The following is a 14,706-nucleotide window of genomic DNA, read 5'->3' as shown; positions in this document are numbered from 1 at the left end:
TCCCGGCATTCATGGCGAGACAGTCTGAGAACAGGATATTAAACACTTCCAGTAGTCTTGGGTCAGAAAGGTGTTTTGGCTTTTGAGAGGAAACACCTCCGGGTTTACTGTATCATGAGAGGAAGTCCTGAGGTATACAGAGGAACAGGTGTTAGATGGAGGTGATTAGTCAGTTCCCATGGTGACCTGGGTGTAGCATGATGTACTGCAGTACCCATAATGCTCTGTCACAGCGGCCGCACCTGGATGACCTCTGACAACATACGGCCGCTCTTGGAGGTGGTGTCCAGGTGGTGCATGTCGTTGTTGGCGATGATGAAGATGATGGAGGAGGAGCTGAAGGTCACCCTCTTCTTTGGTCGTTCCCCGTCCCCTCTGTGGGACATGAAAATTGGGCGGATGGGCCGCTCGATGCTCCGGGCCAGCGGGCGGTCCTTGACACTGTGCTGAATCCATGAGAGCCGGGAGCACAACAGCTGCAGCAAGCAGCGCCGGAACTGCCAGAGGAACAGGAGGAGGAGGAGAATAAAGAGAGAGGGAAGAGCGGTGTTACTCAAATGGAAGTATTTGTTCACTTTTCCAAAAATAAAAGACACCATGGTAATACTTTAACATTAAGGCTCGAGTCAATTCGTTCAAAGCGTTGAAGGGCGATTGACATTTTAAGGTAGTTTCAGATTGAGACGACATATGCAGTGTTTACCATGAATTTCCTGTTGCTGCAGGATTATTTTCCTGCTGTAGCAAACTGGCTCAAATTGAGATCCTACAAGATCATAAACTTTTACAGATGAACCATTGAGAGCATCCTGTCGTGCTGTATGATATTTGATCAAATAGGGCTATCTTCTGTATACCACCCCTACTTTGTCACAACACAACTGATTGGCTCAAACGTATTAAGAAGGAAAGAAATTCCACAAATTAACTTTTAACAAGGCACACCTGTTAATTGAAATGCATTCCAGGTGACTACCTCATGAAGCTGGTTGAGAGAATGCCAAGAGTGTGCAAAGCTGTCATCAAGGCAAAGGGTGGCTACTTTGAAGAATCTCAAAAATAAAATATTTATTGATTTGTTTAACACTTTTTTGGTTACAACATTTAAGTCATTTAGCAGACGCTCTTATCCAGAGCGACTTACATTTTTAACCTTTATTTAACTAGGCAAGTCAGTTAAGAACAAACTCTTATTTTCAATGACGGCCTAGGAACAGTGGGTTAACTGCCTTGTTCAGGGGCAGAACGACAGATTTGTACCTTGTCAGCTCGGGGATTTGAACTTGCAACCTTTCGGTTGCTAGCCCAACGCTCTAACCACTAGGCTACCCTGCCGCCCCAGGGTGACAACACAACATGACTCCTATGTGTTATTTCATAGTTGATGTCTTCATTATTACTCTACAATGTAGAAAATAGTACAAATGAGTATGTGTTTACAAACTTTTCACTGGTACTGTATATAGAGCTATACTCCAGACATTGCTCGTCCTAACATTTATATATTTCTTAATTACATTATTTTACTTTTAGATCTGTGTGTATTGTTGTAAATTGTTAGATATTACTGTACTGCTGGAGCTAGGAACACAAGCATTTCGCTACACCCGCAATAACATCCGCTAAATATGTTAATGCGACCAATGAAATTTGATTTGATTTGATATTCAAGCCATACTGCAAGACTAAGTTAACAACAATATTGTGAACGTTTACAGAGATGTCATTTTGTTGTTGAAGTTAATCAGTGTAGTATGTTGAAGGGACATTATACTCCAAAGTTTGTCAGATGTTTTTAGCCAAAAGTGGTATTTTGCTGAGATACTGTAAGTCCATATCATCTGTTTTGTATATTCAGCTATTATGCTGCATTGAGGTCTGAAAACATCAGATAAACTTTGATTTTGAAGTGTGTTTCCCTTTAAATTTGGAAAAAGGCTTGTTTCAAAGACTTTCTGCTATCAGCATTCGTGTGTCAGGTCAGAGGTCCCATCACCTTTCTGCTCATGAAGATGTAGATGAGAGGGTTATAGGCCGTGCTGGACTTGGCGAAGAAGGAGGGGATGATGGCGACGGCAGGGGTGACCATGCTCTTCCTGCCAAAGGCTTCCATCATGGACACCACGGCGTAGGGCGTCCAGCACACCAGGAAACAGGAGATCATCAAGAGGAACATGACGGCCACCTTCTTCTCGTAGCGCAGGATCTTAATAATCTGCACTGTCTGAAGGTCCTGGATGGAGCGGAGCTGTTGGGAACGACAATAGGAAAGAATCTCATCACTCACTAAAATGGTCTAATTAGAATATGTAAAAAACAACAAAAAACATTCCAGTTATACACTGAGTATACAAAACATTAAGAACACCTGCTCTTTCCATGACATAGACTGACCAGGTGAAAGCTACTGTATGATCACTTATTGATGTCACTTGTGAAATCCACTTCAATCAGTGTAGATGAAGGGGAGGAGACAGGTTAAAGAAGGATTTTTAAGCCTTGAGACAATTGAGACATGGATTGTGTATGTATGTCACTCAGAGGGTGAATAGGCAAGACAAAATATTTAAGTGCCTTTGAACGGGGTATGGTAGTAGGTGCCAGGCACACCGGTTTGTGTCAAGTACTGTAATGCTGCTGGGTTTTTCCACGCTCAACAGTTTCCCGTGTGTATCAAGAATGGTCCACCGCCCAAAGGACATCCAGACAATTTTACACAACTGTGGGAAGCACTGGTGTCAAAATGGGCCAGCATCACTGTGGAACATTGAACACCTTGTAGTGTCCATGCCCTGAGGAAATGAGGGGTGGGTTATATGTCACTTGTACTGACATTATGCACTCCCCACAAAAAATAAGATTTTCTCTGCATGTGAATGTCAGCTAACTTCTTTCGGACCTTTACATTAGATAAAGAGAGGGTCTTTAATGAAAGATGATATGCTTGATCCTGTGGTTGTTAATGTAGGAGAGAAGATAAACATCTCCACCTTTATTTTGCTTAAAAAGATGAGGCCACAGAGGACGCAATGACATTGTCCCATGACATCCCTATGTAGTCTACGTATCCATTTGCATGAGATAGTGGGTTTACTGATACACCTGTTAGCGTAGCGGAGCCACACCTGGGGCGTTGTCCATTCAGTGGTGCTTAATGTTGGCATCGGCCTCAGATCCCCAAGCGCATGCACTAGAATTGAATTTGTAGGCTACTACCTCATTTTGCCATTGTTTGGTCGAGTTCGCTTTGTTTGTCTTGCATCCTTGATGAATGTAAGTACGAGCCTACCTTTGATTTATGCATTTTATTTAAAGGCCCAGTGCAGTCAAAAACGTGATTTTTCTGTGTTTTATATATATTTATACACTATGAGGTTGGAATAATACTGTGAAAATGATGATAAATGCCCTTTTAGTGTAAGAGTTGTTTGAAAATGAGAGTCTGAAGGTTCTGCCTGTTTTGGTGAGATGGAGTTTTGGCCTGCCTGGTGACATTTTTTTTTTTTTTTTACCATTTTAATTTTAAACAATCACAGTAAGGTACTTACATGAACTGTTACTCAGAAATTATTTCATATTGAGATAAAAATGGCTGCATTAGACCTTTAAATTAATTATGTAGATGTATCTGTTGATTTGTTCACTTTCCCAAAAAGAGAAGACACCATGGTAATACTTTAACATTAAGAGCTCGATTCAATTCGTAGCGCTGAAGGATCAGCGTTGTAGCGCGTTTGTCACGACTCCGACCGAGGCAGGCTCTCCTTCCCGTTCGGGTGGCGTTCGGCGGTCGTCGTCACCGGCCTATTAGCTGCCATTGATCTTTTTCCTCCCCCTCCTTATGTGTTCATTGGTTACACCTGTTTTGTGTTTGTTCGTAATTAGTTGGGCTTTATCTGTCAGCCGGCCCGCCCGTTTCTTTGTGCGGGATTGTTTTATTGTAAGCTTGGTGTTTGTTAGTCTGACGTTTGTGTTAGTGTGCATTTTTCTGAACTGTTTTCGTTCCCCGTGTCTGGGGCAGTTTATTGGGAGCACCCAGTGTCAAGTGGGGTGGCCGTTGTTTGTCAGTGGTTCATTAAATGAACGTGATCATTGTATCCTCTGTCTTCCTGCGCCTGACTTCGCACTCCGACACCCAGTCATTACAGCGTTTGAAATGTAAAGGTAATTTCCGATTGAGCCGACATATGCAGTGTTTACCGAGAATACAGTGATTTACCGAGAATACAGGTTCCGCGATCACGGGAACATTGCCTCTAAATTGAAATCACGCTATATCGCGGATCTTCATTGCTACGGATTGAATCCAGCCCTAAATTGCTCTTATACATGCCAACACATGTCATATGCTACAGATGTAAGATTTTAATTTGATCCTTTTGTTTCACAGCAGGAAAAGCAAACTTGTAGTGTATTCAAGGTTTAAAAAGGCTTTTAAAGTTTGTAATTTCCACTTTAAAATGTCAGACTTGATTTTTCCTAATGAAAAACATATCAACCCCTATCAAAATGTTTCATTACATTTAATCCACATAATAATTCACATTTCCCGCAGCTGCAGGATGATTTTTCTGCTGTAGCAAATTGGCTCAAATTAAGATCCTACATCTGTATACGCTATAGCCATACTATAAGTGACAAAATGACATTATTGTGAATGTTTACAGAGAGTTTATTTGACTGTTTTAGTTCATCACTGCAGTATGTTGAAGGGATATTACATTCCAAAATCAAAGTTTGACAGATGTTTTCAGCCCTCGAAAGTGGTCCTCTGCTGAGATAAGTCCATGTCCCAGGTCATCTGTTTTGTATATTCAGCTATTATGCTACAATGACAGTCCACCACATCATACCCAAAAGTTTCCTGATTAGCAATAGGTAGTTCGTGTTTAATTTAATTGTGTATTAGAAACACAGTGTGAGATCATTGCGAGGGGATTTTGCCAGTGGTTGAATGGAGAATTAAGCTTCCCGGGAAAATGTTGTCCTAGGTTGCAACAGTAACCAAGGGTGGCGGGGACGGGCTTAGCGAAGGGTCACCACACTGATATAAACATGAAGCAAATGAAGAAAATGGGAGGAAGCGACAGCAAGACTGCCATGTCCTTGTTCTTACCATTTGCACTGTGTAAAGAATGTTCCCGTAGCAGTAGATCATAATGCCCACTGGTACGAAGAAGCAGGCCAGGAGAAAGAAGAGAACGAAGGAGGAATCGTTAGGGTCCTTGGAAGTCCAGTCCAGAGAGCAGCCTAACTGGTGGATCTCCAGAGTGTAGCGGTTCCACCCCAGGAGAGGAGCCCCTGTCCAGACCAGGGAGTAGAGCCAGATGTAAGTGATGCACCTCCAGGCCCAGGGGAAGTCCACCACCTTAGCATGGACCACCCGGATGTAGCGCTCATAGGCCAAGGCAGAGAGACTCATGATGGACACAATGCCTGGAAAGGAGGGAGATGGGTTGTGATGCGGAGTAATGACTAGCGAATCTGGGTTATGAAATATATATAGGTAGGCCCTGATTATTACTGTCTATTGGTTATTACACTGGTGTTCTCTACACGGTAGCCCCGAGGTTAGAGAAGCTGGCCAGCAACCGGAAGGTTTCCTGTTTGAATCACAGTGCCGACAGAGAAAAGAAATCTGGCGGGAGTGAGCCGGGAACAGGGAGGGTTGCTGGCATCAATATCTGAACTTAACCCCCTAAACTGCTCATTGGGCGCTGCACAGCGGCTGCCGATGTGCCCTTGAGCATGACACTTAACATTAATTGCTCCAGGGTCACAGTAAAACCTCAGAGGGTGTCTCAGGGAGATTTGGATATGCAAAAAACGAATTTCCAATTCACATGATTATAATACACACTTGTACATGTGTGAAATAGGACAAATGTAAGCACCCACCTGATGATGATTTTATTACAGTTATTACTCGGTCCTCAATCAAATATTTTCTCAATATACTGTATATTCAATATCATAAATATCCTATTGCAGGGGTCTCCAACCTTTTCTAGCATAGAAAATGTAACTTGTCACAAGCTACAATTTTTTTGATAGCCATTAAAATAGGTACATTCTTCTCTCCTCCTCCACCCCGAAACACCTCCCCAGGTCCTTGGTGTACAAGAGATGTGTTTTCTGTCAATATACCTGGCTAAACAACTCTAAGGGGGCCCCGTAAAATTATATTTTGTATTTTCTGTTTTCTCTGTTTTATTTGTCCTGGTTTAGGATTTTTTTTATTCTGTGTTCTACTATTAATATTACAATTATTCATAGAGAAACAACGCAAATGGATGGTCTGAGTCTATGTCAATGCTTAAATCTCATCAGAAGGCCATCCATAAGGTCTGGGAGAAAAAAAGGAACGCCTTATTTTTCTTGTGTAAATCCCCTTGAATTACATTCAGACTCTCCATTGTACTCATCCCATATGTATATACTGTACGCTATACCATCTACTGCATCTTGCCATCTTGATGTAATTAGATGTACCACTAGCCACTTTGAACAATGCCACTTTATATAATGTTCTCATACCCTACATTACTCATCTCATATGTATATACTGTACTCTATACCATCTACTGCATCTTGATGTAATTAGATGTACCACTAGCCACTTTGAACAATGCCACTTTATATAATGTTCTCATACCCTACATTACTCATCTCATATGTATATACTGTACGCTATACCATCTACTTCATCTTGATGTAATGTATCACTAGCCACTTTAAACAATGCCACTTCATATAATGTTTTCATACCCTACATTACTCATCTCATATGTATATACTGTACTCTATAACATCTACTGCATCTTGCCATCTTGATGTAATACATGTATCACTAGCCACTTTAAACAATGCCGCTTTATATGTTCTCATACCCTACATTACTCATCTCATATGTATATACTGTACGCTATACCATCTACTTCATCTTGATGTAATGTATCACTAGCCACTTTAAACAATGCCACTTCATATAATGTTTTCATACACTACATTACTCATCTCATATGTATATACTGTACTCTTACCATCTACTGCATCTTGCCTATGCCGTTCGGCCATCACTCATTTATATATTTTTATGTACATATTCGTATTCATTCCTTTACACTTGTGTGTATAAGGTAGTTGTTGTGGAATTGTTAGGTTATATTACTTGTTAGATATTACTGCATGGTCGGAACTAGAAGCACAAGCATTTCGCTACACTCGCATTAACATCTGCTAACCATGTGTATGTGACAAATACATTTGATTTGATTCGATTTGAAGTGTTGCAGCACAGCTGCGTTGCATTATAGAGGGAGCTGTTTGAGCACAGTGTTACTGGACACTATAACACAACTAATACATAACATGTCAGTACAGGTCAAACTGCCAGGACCACGCTGCATGAGTGCAATAGGTGTAACAGGTGCAGGATGTCCTTAGATAGTCATCGAAATTTAGAGTTGAATGTGTGAGTGGTTTCACATGCTGTAGTAAATTAATATGGTATCAATAATCTCTACCATTCAACTATTTTTCTGAGGGGATTTAAAGTGCCTGTAGGCTAATTATAATTAATTATTATATTAACCAGCATCTTTTTCAGTGTCTCTGCATTGGTGCAGGCTGTTCTTCTGTAGGGCACACTGGTATTGAATGATATTTTGGGCTGTTTTGGCTATTCTTGTGCACTTAAAAAAATCCTTCACATTTTATTGATCTGTTCAAAAGCAAATTTGGATCATAGTAATAATAGTAATAATGATAATAATATTCTTTACATAAAACATAAAGCGCTATTCTTTACATAAAACATCTCAAAGCGCTTTAAGGCAACAAAAAATACAAGCAATTTAGAAAAAACAATCCAGGACACTCAATTTAGTATGATATGTTACGTTTCGTATGATATGTATTAATTTGTGGATGTCCATCATCCATTTCACATGATATGTTATGAATTGCAATTCGTACAATATGTTACGAATTTGCAAAATCACAATATGTTACAAACTTGAAAAACGCATGATAGGTTACGGAATCCAATTTATTGTTGCTAACGTTAGCTAGGTGGCTAAAACTAATGTTAGGTAGCTGGCTAACATTAGCTAGGCTAGGGGTTAGGGTTAAGGTTAGCTAACATGCTAAGTAGTTGCAAAGTAGCTAAAATGTAGTAAGTAGTTGCAAAGTTGCTAATATGCTAAAGTTGTCCATGATGAGATTCGAAAACACAACCTTTGGGTTGCTAGAATTTTGCGTTATACGCTTACCCATCCACCCGGGCCAACCACCCTACTTTCGTTTTAGCCTTAAGTAACTCTTTGTCTTATGTAACTGTACAAAATGTAATATATTATACTATACCAAACAAAAATATAAACGCAACGACAATTTCAAAGATTTTACTGAATTACAGTTCATATGAGGAAATCAGTCAATTGAAATACATTCATTAGGCCCTAATCTAAGGATTTCACATGACTGGGAATACGATATTCATCTGTTGGTCACAGATACTGTACCTTAAAAATATGGGCTTCACATTGGGCCTCAAGATCTCGTCACGGTATTTATGTGCATTCAAATTGCCATCAATAAAATGCAATTGTGTTCGTTGTCCGTAGCTTATGCCTGCCCATACCATAACCCCACCGCCACCATGGGGCACTCAGTTTACAACGTTGACATCAGCAAACCGCTCGCCCACACTACGCCATACACGTGGTCTATGGTTGTGAGGCCAGTTGGACATGCTGCCAAATTCTCTAAAATGACGGCTTATGGTAGAGAAATGAGCATTCAATTATATGTCAACATCTCTGGTTGACATTTTAACAATTTCACTGAGTTACAGTTCATATAAGGAAATCAGTCATTTGAAATAAATTCATTTGGCCCTAATCTATGGATTTCCCCACTGGCCATGGGTGGATCCAGCTCCCAAGTGGGTGGGCCTATGCCCTCCCAGGCACACCCGTGTCTGCACCCACAGCCACTGTAGAGCCAGGCCCAGTCAATCAGAATGAGTTTTTCCCCACAAAAGGGCTTTATTACAGACAGAAATACTCTTCAGTTTCATCAGCTGTCGGGTGACCTGCATTTGAAGCCGGTTGGATGTACTGTCAAATTCTCTAAAACAACATTGGAGGGGGCTTATGGTGGAGAAATTAACATTAAATTATTTGGCAACAGCTCTGGTGGACATTCCTGCAGTCAGCATGCCAACTGCACGCTCCTTCAAAACTTGAGACATCTGTGGCATTGTGTTGTGCTATGCCAGCAAAGCCACTACACAACACGGCACTAAACAATACATTCATTGCACTATAACGGTGCCCACAAACTGTTAGGGCTTTCATAAAACTGTCCCAACAGCAGAGCTTTCTTTTCAGCACCATGGGAGTGAATCCTTACCACTGCTACACCTGGCTATCAGTGGAACCTTGTCTGGCAGTGAAACAGTTCCTTCAGCCTCATTTACTGCCGTTTAAAACAACAAAGCTGATATGGCTGACTTAATGCTTAAACAAACGTGGTTTTCTACTGACAATTGATAAGCAAGCAGTTCGCTACACCCGCAATAACACCTGCAATAACATCTGTTAAACACGTGTATGTGACCAATAAAATGTTATTTGATTTTATTTATATGTACAAACTGTGGCATAAGGGGACATCAAGAAGATAAAAGGCATTCCATCATTTTGATTAAGACATTAATGAGCCAGCTAGGACGGACGTAGTCAATCTAACTATTTGTTCAGCACCTTTGAAATGTACAGCGACAGAATTCAGAATATGGGCCATTCTTACAGTATTCTCCCTGTACACCAAGTCAGAACCTTAGCATAAATAAAGGGAGCATATAAGCAGACAATGAAAGCTCTTACAATATTTGATGATTACATTTCTCTAAAACAGGCTATAGGCACCACCAAGTCAGAACAGTAGGCTAAATTATGAGGGGGAAAAGGACCAAATTATTAGGTTGAGGCACATGGGCTACTAACAGCTTACTACACAACATACACTTAGTATTACTATCTTAGCTACAGTATACATATATCCCTGGCATATTACATATAATACATTTATATGTAAGACATTTATATGTATGCAGTAGCATACAAGACATTTTTGGACTCACCTTGTTGTGCTGTGCTCACTTGAACAGGAAGGTGGCCCGGCGGTCCTTGTGGGCAAATTTTGTCATTAACCTTTGTCATCAAAGTCTGGCATTCTCTGGATTTATGGTGCTTTCAAGACAACTGGGAACTCAGAAAAAAAACAAAGTCGAATCATGACGTCAGTGATCTTCAGGTCAGAGCTCCAGAAAGAGGCCTGAATTTCAGACTTGGAATTCCGAGTTGGATGACTGTTCAAAACATATTTTCACAGTCAGAGCTCGTTTTTCCCCCAGTTGTTCTTAAACAAGTTCCCAGTTGTCTTAAACTCACTGGAGTCCAGTGGTGGAAAAAGTAACCAACTGTCATACTTGAGTAAAAGTAAAGAAACCTTAATAGAAAATGACTCAAGTAAAAGCACTGGTGTAAATACTTAAGTAAAAATACTTTAAAGTAGTTTTTGGGGGTATCTGTACTTTTCTTTACTATTTACATTTTTGACAACTTTTATTTTTACTTCACTATATTCCTAAAGAACATTATGTACTTTTTACTCCATACATTTTCTCTAACACCCAAATGTACTCATTAGATTTTGAATGGCTAGCAGGACAGGAAAATTGTCAAAATCATGCACTTATCAAGAGAACATCCCTGGTGATCCCTATTGCATCTGATCTGGAGGACTCACTAAACACATATGCATCGTTTATAAATTATGTCTGAGTGTTTGAGTGTGTCCCTGGCTATCCGTAAATTTAAAAAACTAGAAAATGTGTCCGTTTGGTTTGCTTAATACAGGGAATTTAAATGATTTATACTTTTACTTTTACTTTCAATACTTAAGTATATTTTAGCAATTACATTTACTTTTGATACTTGAGTATATTTAAAACCAAATACTTTTAGACTTTTACTCAAGTAGTATTTTAGTGGGTGACTTTCACTTTTACTTGAGTAATTTTCTATTAAGTTATCTTTACTTTTGTTCAAGTATGACAATTGGGTACTTTTCCCACTTTTCCGTGTCAGGGAAAATGTATGGAGTAGAAAGTACATCATTTTCTTTCAGGATTTAGTGAAGTAAAAGTAAAAGTTGTAAAAATTATAAATAGTAAAGTACAGATACCCAAAAAAACTACTTAAGTAGTACGATCAAGTATTTTTACTTAAGTACTTTACACCACTGCTAAAGTTTGAGATTTTCCCGTTCCGAGTTTCCAGTGGTTTTGAACGCGGCAGAAGTCATGCTGGATTGACAGCATGGCCAGTGCCCATGGTGTTGAATGTTTATCCTTTTAAACTTGGAAAAGAGACCCTTAAACCCAGACTTGGACCACACACCCACTCCACTGAATAGCAGGCTAGTGATTGCTTTGCAACACTTGCAGTTTGCCACTGATTCCTTCCATTGTTGAATTTGGGATTTCTAACTTCTTGTGTAATGTTTTTGTCCAATGGCCGATTAGCACCGATACATTTGATCAATAATTTCTCTTCAGAATATCTCTTCATATGACGAGGATTAAAAATATTTGCCAGTAGATTGTCAACTTGATTCATGATGATGACTGCTAGCTTGCTAGCTAAGATTTTGAATGTATGATGTTGACATGATCAGTCCAATCAAAGCTACGGTAGATATAACGTGATTTGATGTAATTGTATCAGTGACCAATGACCTTGAGCCTTCTTGGATGGGCACTTCTAATGTTACTCTATGGCAGCACCCAAGGGGCTTTAATTTCCGAGCTCTACCCATAGATTTTGCGGTGACGTAGTGTCTCCATGAGTGACAGAACACTGAGCCAATCACAGGTCAACTAGAGAAGATTATATATATATTTTTACATTTCTTGCAAACTGGTATGTGACAAGTATTAATTTCAAAATAACATGCAAAACAGGCAACAACAAAAAAACGTTTAGCTAAACAGGTGGGGCTCAAAACAGAATGACTAGTCACTACTGGTGTTGTGTGACAAAACTGCACATTTTAGAGTGGCCTTTTATTGTCCTCAGCACAAGGTGCACCTGTGTATTGATCATGCTGTTTAATCAGCTCCTTCATAAGCCACACCTGTCAGGTGGATGGATTATCTTGGCAAAGGAGAAATGCTCACTGACAGGGATGTAAACAAATTTGTTTTGAGAAATAAGCTTTTTGAGAAATAACATTTTAGAGAAATAAGCTTTTTGTGCGTATGGAACATTTCTGGGGTCTTTTATTTCAGCTCATGAAACATGGGACCAACACTTTTACATGTTGCGTTTATATTTTTGTTCAGTGTAAATTGAGTGTCCTGGATTTACATTTGCTATGTTACCTCTAGTCTATGAGACCAGGCTGGAAAAAACAACATCACAACATCATGAGGTGGACAGTCATTAGAACGTTCATGGCTTGAGTGGTCATCTGAGGGAGGTGGTGAAGTGGGGCGAGAAAGTCCGGGGGTTAGACAAGCAGACAGCACTGTCTTATCAAGGTGTCTCGCCTTAGTGAGGTGCAATTGGGACATCAAAGTGAAACTACCATGTTGTTTTATCCACTACAGTAACAGTATGCACTACAGTAACAGTATGCACTACAGTAACAGTATGCACTACAGTAACAGTATGTACTACAGTAACAGTATGCACTACAGTAACAGTATGCACTACAGTAACAGTATGTACTACAGTAACAGTATGCACTACAGTAACAGTATGTACTACAGTAACAGTATGTACTACAGTAACAGTATGCACTACAGTAACAGTATGTACTACAGTAACAGTATGCACTACAGTAACAGTATGTACTACAGTAACAGTATGCACTACAGTAACAGTATCCACTACAGTAACAGTATGTACTACAGTAACAGTATGCACTACAGTAACAGTATGTACTACAGTAACAGTATGCACTACAGTAACAGTATGTACTACAGTAACAGTATGCACTACAGTAACAGTATGTACTACAGTAACAGTATGCACTACAGTAACAGTATGCACTACAGTAACAGTATGTACTACAGTAACAGTATGTACTACAGTAACAGTATGCACTACAGTAACAGTATGCACTACAGTAACAGTATGTACTACAGTAACAGTATGCACTACAGTAACAGTATGTACTACAGTAACAGTATGTACTACAGTAACAGTATGCACTACAGTAACAGTATGTACTACAGTAACAGTATGTACTACAGTAACACCCATCCATCCTTCCATCAATAATTAACCATTTGTTTTTGGAGTTCAGAAATATCATGATGTTTTACATGTAAGAAGTTTACAATATATTAATATATTGTAAAGATGAGAAAAGTCACCCATATAATAAATACAGTAGGTCAACCTTGTGGTTAGCCAACAGTAGGTTGCGTGTGCCTGAGAGAGAGATGAGGGTAATAGAGAGTGAGTGAGTGAGTGAGTGAGTGAGTGAGTGAGTGAGTGAGTGAGAGAGAGAGAGAGAGAGAGAGAGAGAGAGAGAGAGAGAGAGAGAGAGAGAGAGAGTGAGAGAGAGAGAGAGAGAGAGAGAGAGAGAGAGAGAGAGAGAGAGAGAGAGAGAGAGAGAGAGAGAGAGAGAGAGAGAGAGAGAGAGAGAGAGCATGAAGGTGGCACTAACTAGCTTCAAGTTTTCATCCACATAGTGATCTGCATAGTGGCAATGGCATTCATAAACATCAACAACTATGTAAAGACTGGTTTCATAAATCATTAGGGAGAAAGTGGGCTAAACAGTTCTCCCTTAGAATAAGATGGATGGGAATTGTCCCCTGCAATAGACTTTAATTGGATCACTTATGAGAATGCAATAGCCCAAAATACTAAACTTCTTTATCTGAGTAGTTTTAACACATAAAAACATGAAATACAAATTAAATGGAAAGGATGCCACTAAAAATTACTTGGATTACTTCAAATATATAAAAACATATTTTGAATGAACTCTTAAAGGGATAATATGCCATTTCTACATCCATTTATTTAAATTATATATAGGCTACTCATTGATTCTTGTAGAATATATAATCAGCTTTGTTATTGTTTGATCTTTAGATTGCGCCTTTAATATGTGTGAATCTCCACTCGACACCCAGAAAGGACTGAAGTACTACTAACCAAATAAACTGTTGCTGAATCCGTCCCAAATGCATGTTGCCGGGTTCCAGACCCACCCGCCTTTGATGCACGAAACAAACGTAAAGTTAATTCCAATGACAGACACCAACACGTCACTTATACTAATGTTTACTATTAACAAATTTGTGGGCGTCCGGAGTCTCTTGAATCTGTAGTACAGCACGATGACAATAATATTGTTGCAAAATCCGAAGACTCCGATTGTTCCGATGGCAAAAGCAAGGAGTTTGTAAGTACCAACCGCAAATATATATTCTTCTGTATTTTTTTCAGTGCTAGCTAAATCCGCAGGATTTATTGCTTGAATAACTTCGCTCCCAAACATTGTGTGCGATGACCTGTCTAGCGTGGCTAAGAGGGAAGATCTTCTGCGCTGCAGTTGAATTACTGAAGCTGCTCTAAACCAGTTAAACGTGCAAACGCTCCTTTGAGAAATCAG

General features: G+C 39.6%; 1 protein-coding gene across 1 annotated transcript; it reads right to left on the bottom strand.

Annotated features, from left to right (window-relative positions):
* Positions 1-227: 227 nt before the first annotated feature.
* On the bottom strand, positions 228-14,592 carry opn3 (opsin 3). The gene is made up of 4 exons (XM_038990781.1): positions 14,247-14,592; positions 5,117-5,436; positions 1,997-2,248; positions 228-497 (listed from the first exon to the last, which is right to left on the bottom strand). The coding sequence occupies exons 1-4, from the start codon at positions 14,590-14,592 to the stop codon at positions 228-230; spliced, it is 1,188 nt and encodes a 395-aa protein (XP_038846709.1).
* Positions 14,593-14,706: the final 114 nt, after the last annotated feature.

The sequence above is a fragment of the Salvelinus namaycush genome, chromosome 4 (assembly GCF_016432855.1).
Source record: "Salvelinus namaycush isolate Seneca chromosome 4, SaNama_1.0, whole genome shotgun sequence".
Lineage (NCBI taxonomy): Eukaryota > Metazoa > Chordata > Actinopteri > Salmoniformes > Salmonidae > Salvelinus > Salvelinus namaycush.
Note: the sequence above shows the minus strand (reverse complement) of the source record. Positions and strands in the feature narration are given on the sequence as shown.